This window comes from Gavialis gangeticus, unplaced genomic scaffold, assembly GCF_001723915.1.
Source record: "Gavialis gangeticus isolate Ggan-Ray unplaced genomic scaffold, GavGan_comp1, whole genome shotgun sequence".
NCBI classification, from domain to species: Eukaryota; Metazoa; Chordata; order Crocodylia; family Gavialidae; genus Gavialis; species Gavialis gangeticus.
In genome coordinates, this window is record NW_017729016.1 from 11,634,137 (window position 1) to 11,640,328 (window position 6,192).

The 6,192-nt window shown below is 40.3% G+C and overlaps 2 protein-coding genes across 2 annotated transcripts in view; one reads left to right on the forward strand and one right to left on the reverse strand.

Moving 5' to 3' along the window:
• METTL9 (methyltransferase like 9) overlaps window positions 1-6,192 on the forward strand; it is a 25,827-nt gene that overhangs the window by 7,509 nt on the left and 12,126 nt on the right. The gene's annotated exons all lie outside the window — the stretch shown is intronic.
• Window positions 1,482-6,192, reverse strand: part of IGSF6 (immunoglobulin superfamily member 6) — a 16,109-nt gene continuing 11,398 nt past the window's right edge. Inside the window, exons 5-6 of the mRNA XM_019512857.1 lie at window positions 5,034-5,117; window positions 1,482-2,554 (exon numbers count right to left, since the gene is read on the reverse strand). Of these exons, the coding sequence (XP_019368402.1) occupies window positions 2,510-2,554; window positions 5,034-5,117 (129 nt within the window). The 3' untranslated portion in view covers window positions 1,482-2,509. The remainder of the gene's footprint in view (window positions 2,555-5,033; window positions 5,118-6,192) is intronic.

The window sequence follows — 6,192 nt, forward strand, 5'->3', positions numbered from 1 at the left end:
GGGGGGCCATGTTTGGGTTTTTTTAAGAAAGCTGTTTTGTGAACATAAGAGTTGAGTGTTTCTGGTTCTGTGTGTTTTTAATTTTCTGAAATGTTACAGGTGAGTTGCAAACAAATAGCCACTAAGTAAAGAGCACCTATCTTGTTGTGAAAGGCACATAGTTGCAATTGTGTTAAGCTTTAGAACATTAAGTCCAAAATGGAATTTACTCTTTAAATTATGCAAACTTATGAGGGGAAAAACTATTCCAATCTGGTAGAAACTTTTAATAAGTTATGCCCCACAGTTAAATACCCAAAAATATTTTCCTAAACCCATAAATGTAAGGGGTGGGGGAGAGAAGAAACTTCTTAAAATCAATCCATTTGGCCTATCAATTGACAAGAAAGCAGGAACCTTGGATTCTTAGATCGCCTGTTAGAGCCTAGACAAATTGATGTTTTTTTTCTTGCAAAGCAGTCCATAAAATACAATTATTACTTAAATATGAATGTAACTAATTTAGGGCCAAATAACTATAATACTTATATGAACATTAATCTAGACTCTGTCCAGTTTCAGCTCAATCAGTATTATGAGCCATGTCACTTGTTAAAAATTTCAGGCACAGAATAAGACTCTTACTTGCTTAATTAACTTTATTTTGCAAAGCTTTATTCGGTTTTCTTCACTCAAAAGTGCAAAACTTCAGTTTTAGAGACATTGTTGTCACTAGGGAAGACTGGTTGGTAGCATTTCCCACATTCCAGTCTGTTGGCTTTTCAGTTCATTTTATAAACAAGACTTGGGACCCAGATACAGTATTTTACAGACAATGGAGATCAATACCAATGAAAGAGATTCTAATTTTGACAAAACACTCCCTGTTGTACTCAGTCATAGAATCATAGAAAATTAAGGTTGGAAGGGACCTCAGGAGGTCATCTAGTCCAACCACCTGCTCAACGCAGGATCATCCCCGACTAGATCATCCCAGCCAAGGCATTGTCTAGCTGGGTCTCAAACTGTGTGATCCGGCCCATGGGCCTCCCTATGAATCCCGTGGGGAGCTCCAGGAGGTGGTATAGGGCCTGATACTGGGGTGCGGAGAGAGCCCCATGCCATTCTGCTGTCCCACAGGGCCAAAACTGTGAGCACCGCTCTTTTGTAAGATGATACATAAGATGAAGCAAAGGAGGACTTAGAACAAAGACTTGAAACGTAGAGAGGAGTCTAGAAAGAGTATATGTTTTAATGATTCCTAGTCAATTATTAGAAAAAGTTAAGAGCCCCTTTAGAGAAGGTCTTATAGATTTGTATTGTATGATTTAGCCTGAAATTAGAATTTAATTCAAATATAAATTTGTGTTCGTTAATAATTTAGTCTTTAAAAACACCATAATGCTCTATACTTGGTACAGCCTGTTTCCTTGTTATTAAAAGTGGCGGAAACTATTGATACAAATGTTATACTGCAGAGAAAACAAAAGAAATTGATACTGCCTTTTTCACATTGCTTTATTAGCTAGCTACTTCTGGAATTATAGTGACATCTAGAGTTGGAAAGTGCTTTTCCACAAGTTATGTCCACAGACACTTGGAGAGAAATACACCCCTATTTTAATGTTAGACATACAATACAATCTCATCGCTTTATCTTGACATTTGTGCATCTTGCCAATTCATAAAATTTGAAGTAAAAGGGAATCTTAACAATTAATCATAGTGCGTTACAAAAAAGCCCACAATTTGTTTTTATGTAGTTAAGTTTTACTTTGTCCATGCTTGTATTAAGTATTGTGTAGTGTAGTGTGTATAGAAGAATTGTTTATCCAAAAAAAAATGTTAACCTGTAGAATTTGCAGCTACACTACCTTGAGGCAAATAGTTTTTGGAATTAAATAAAGGATTGCATAATTATTATAGGAGTGACTGCAGAAGTGTACAAGATGCCATACTTCAAGAGTGAAACCAGTTTTTAAATGCCTGGGATTAAGAAGAAACTTGGCCTTATTGGTGGATTAGTCTCTAACTTTGTCCACAGGGGATTTTGGAGAAGGGAAGTTGTTTTCACTTTCCTCTGAAATATCTGGTGCTGGTCTGTGTTGGACAGGACAGTGGACTAGATGGTCCTTGGGTGTTGTCCGAGTTGGCAGTTCTTGTATTATTAGAAGTTCTTGAAATGTTAGCATTAGATTCATATGAAAAAATACAGAAAGCTTTTTATATGCAGAAATAAATTCTGAATCAGAACATTTCCATGAAATATAAGCAGCTCTTCAATGGAAGTCCCTTTCCAATATATTTATTTACATTTGCAGGAGCGGGCTTAGACATGTTTTCCTATCGCTATAATATCAGCTTATTTTTCTTAGTATGCAATCAGAAGCAATATTACAAAAAACAAACAAAATCCAACCCCAAAACCATCATTCAGTAAGGATCTATTTTTTTGGAAGGGAAGTTTAAAAAAAAAAAAAAAAAAGACTCAGGTTTTGACTGAGAAATCTCAAACACCTGCTAAATTTCCTCATCTGTTTTGATAAACGTTGTCATCATCTGTTCCCAGATTCCCCTGGAAAAAAAAAATGTAGAAAGCTTCAATGTTTTGTATGGAACAGTTTTTTGCTCATTTTAAAAAGACTGCCTCATAGAGGCAAGCTTCCCTGCTGTCCCCCCTGCCCAACTTTGATACTCTGTAAAGATGCTTCTTCCCCTTTGTGTTTTATATCCAAATGCCTTCATGTACATGGCATCTGTGGCATTCTCAGCCTTTCTTAATCCACTTTTGATTGACATGGATACAGCCTCCATGGAGCTCATAGTGAGACATGTACATATTTGATTTAAGCTATGTGTATCTGCCATTCAGAGCAAGTACAAGCCACCAATTTTATCTGGGTGGAGGGAGGCAAGGAGAAGGAGAGGCAGTTATTAAAAGAAAATGTTCAGGGCCTGGAAAAAAATAAAGTTCAGTTTTGAGGGAGGGAGGGGTGACTGTTTGACCTGTCAGCACTGCTTGCCTGTTTCATTGTATTTTTCTATTAAATGTTTTGATCCTTGGTTAGAATAGGAAAGGGGTTTTATTGCTTCTGCAGTATGACTTCAGGAGATTTTTTTTCTCAATTGGAAGTATATGCGTGTGTGTTTCTGTAACTTTTGTGGCACAGGAACAGCCCATTTTTGCTTTTTTTTGGTGTGAAATAACTTGAGTGCTTTTATGCAGTGCCATAAAGCATTCATGTGTACCATGAATGTTACAAGTATATGTTACAAGAAAAAAAATGTTTTTAGAGCTTTTCAAACCTGTATTGGGACTATTTCTTATATCCCTCCACTTGACGCACACAGCTTTTCATTACCAAGGGCCCAGCTATACTCAGTTCCAGAGAAGTAGCTAAGATTAATGTCATGGCTAGCCTGATGTCTCTGGTCTTCCAAGATTTGAAATGAATACACCTTTGGAAAGAGAAGAACCCCCAATGCTCAGGTAAGATATAGCTGCCAGTTCTAGTGTCTCAGGAATGCAAAAAAACTAAACTTCAAAAATCATGATGTTGTTAGATTTAGAACAGCTGATGCTGGTCTGGAACAGAAACTTTCATTCCTGCCTGATGCCCAGAAAGCAATTTCTCCCAAAACACAACATGGAGGACGAAGAAACATTTATCTGGGAGTTCATATATGCATATATGAATACTTCTGCTTGGGATATCGGCATATTAGAATAAATCCAAGGTGGGAGAGATTACAGGGCAGGGGATGCAGTCATAAATAAGCGATAAGTTATGTAGTCACATAGTAAATACATGCACGTACAGTAAAATAATCATCCACAACTTTATAGTAAACTATCTGAAACATTTGTGATTTTAAATTTTTATTGCAAAAGTAGCTTTTTAAATACAGGATTTTTACATATCCTTTGACTGGATACAGTAATGGAATCAAAACTTCCCACTTTCAAAAGGCACCATCCCCACCACCCTCCTGCCCCCTCGCCTTCCCGGGGCAGCCAGCCTGGTCCCAGGTGGCAGGGACAGTACATGGGGCATTGCAGGCTCGCCAAGACTGAGCTTCCCTGAGCACGCCTGGGCTTCCAGCATCCCATGCACCATTGAATCCAGTGAATGCTGCCTACGAGCTGAGGATGCACTGAGCAGCTAGCATGCTGCCTCAGTGGCACCAGGGAGAACTGCTGCCATGGAGGAAAGCACCAGGCACCACAACCTGGTGGTAGCTCATGCAGGCAGGCTCCACTGAGGGTTGGGGGGGGGAGGTGAGGGGCCTGCTCCTTTTTTTTTTTTTCCTTTCTTCCTGGAGCTTGCCTGCATCTTCTATGGCTGGGGAGTGAGCTGCTAGCAGGCCCTGAGTTGTGGGGTACCCTGGTACTTCCCTCTGCAGCAGTGGCACCCCCTGGGCAACACCTACCCTCTGGCACCTTGCCTGGGTGGTCCCAGGTGCACTGCTGTCATGGAGGGAAGCACCAGGGCCCCCCCACAACTCGGCCCACTGGCAGCTCGCCCTGCGGGAAAGGCAGGTAGGCTCTGGGGAGGAGAGGGGGGCTTAAGGCCCCTCGCTGCTTTTTTGCTTTTCCTTCCCAGCCCACCCCCCGGCAGAGCCTGCTGTCTGTCTGTTCAGTGCACGCTGGTTGTTTCAGTAAGTATTGTGATTGGCTGCCAAGACAACCAATCAGAGTGCTGCGGACAGACAGAATAAGTGTATTATTATTATAGATTACATTTGCAGGTTGTGCATGCACGCAGGCACACAAACATTTAGTATAAATGGTCTTGGAGAAATATGGCTGTAAACTCTCCTATTCATATAAAAATAAAAGCATCTAAAAGGCTAGTAATTGTTGATTGCAGTCTGTTTGTGCTGTCACTTACTGTTGCTCAGAAGAATACTCAAAACAAGGTGGGGGGAAAAATGTGTTTTGGGAATATGATACAGTTCTGACATTTCAGTTGCTGTTTTTTTTTCCTATGCAGTTTGCTAGCAATAATCAGAAGATTTTTGGTAAACACTTTCTTATAGGACTAGTTACTTACAGTCTGATGACGGTTTTCGGCATATCTCTTCCTGTATAGTTCTTGTGCGATTGCTTGAAAAACTCTTCGTCTACTGTTATGTTTCTGTAAATTAAAGTGTGTAGTTAAAGTTAAAATATTGGGAAAGGATTTGGGGAAAAATGTATTTTTCCCCAATTTAAGTCAACCAAATTATCTATTTTTATGTGGCTCGATTTTTTAATTATCAAATGTATAAATATGAGCATCACTATAATTTAAAACCTAATTCTGTAGTCAAAAGGGGATTAATCCTTACTGGGATTAATTTTTCCAGTAAGTGATAACTCTCAAAAAGAGAGTTTGGTTTTTTTATATATGAATTTTTAAATACAGCCTAAAACTACCAGACAAAGGAAAAGAGGGGAAAATCAGTGTCCTAGCTGGGATTGGCTTTGTAATGATAGTTCACACGTTGCTAACTTGTAATGTTAAGGTTACTGAAAACTGAACAAAGAAAGTTGCCCATGTGAGGAGATGCTTAGTGTTGAACTCATAGCAAAATGCATCAGTTTTCTAGAGTTACCCCAAACTATAGATGAACAGAAAACACTTTGAATTCAACAGATACTTTTTAAAAAAAAATAAAACTTAGATTAGAAATCATCAGTGCCTAAACACGGCACGGGACATAACAGTGGGAGTCTACTACAGACCTCCCACCCAAAGTCAAGAGCTTGACCAGGAGTTCTCCCGGGAACTGGCTGAGGCTGCATACTCCAGGACCATGGTTGTGATGGGTGACTTCAGTTACCCGGACATCTCATGGGGGAATCACTCAGCAACATCTGAGCGGTCACAAAGCTTCCTATTGTGTGTGGATGACCTTTACCTGACTCAAGAAGTCTACGGGCCAACAAGAGGTAAAGCACTGCTTCACCTGGTACTGACTACTGGGGATGATGTAATTGGCGACCTAGTGATCGATGGGAAGCTGGGTGACAGCGACCGCGAGCTGATTACCTTCACCATCTGCCGTAAAGCTGGCAAGTCAGTCAGCAATACTGAAGTTCTTGACTTCAGGAAAGCTGACTTGATAAGCTCAGGAGGCTTGTCAGTAAGGCCCTAAGGGACCACGACCCCAGGGGGAAGGGGAGGGGAGTCCAGGAAGAGTGGTTGCCCCTCAAGGGAGCGATCCTCA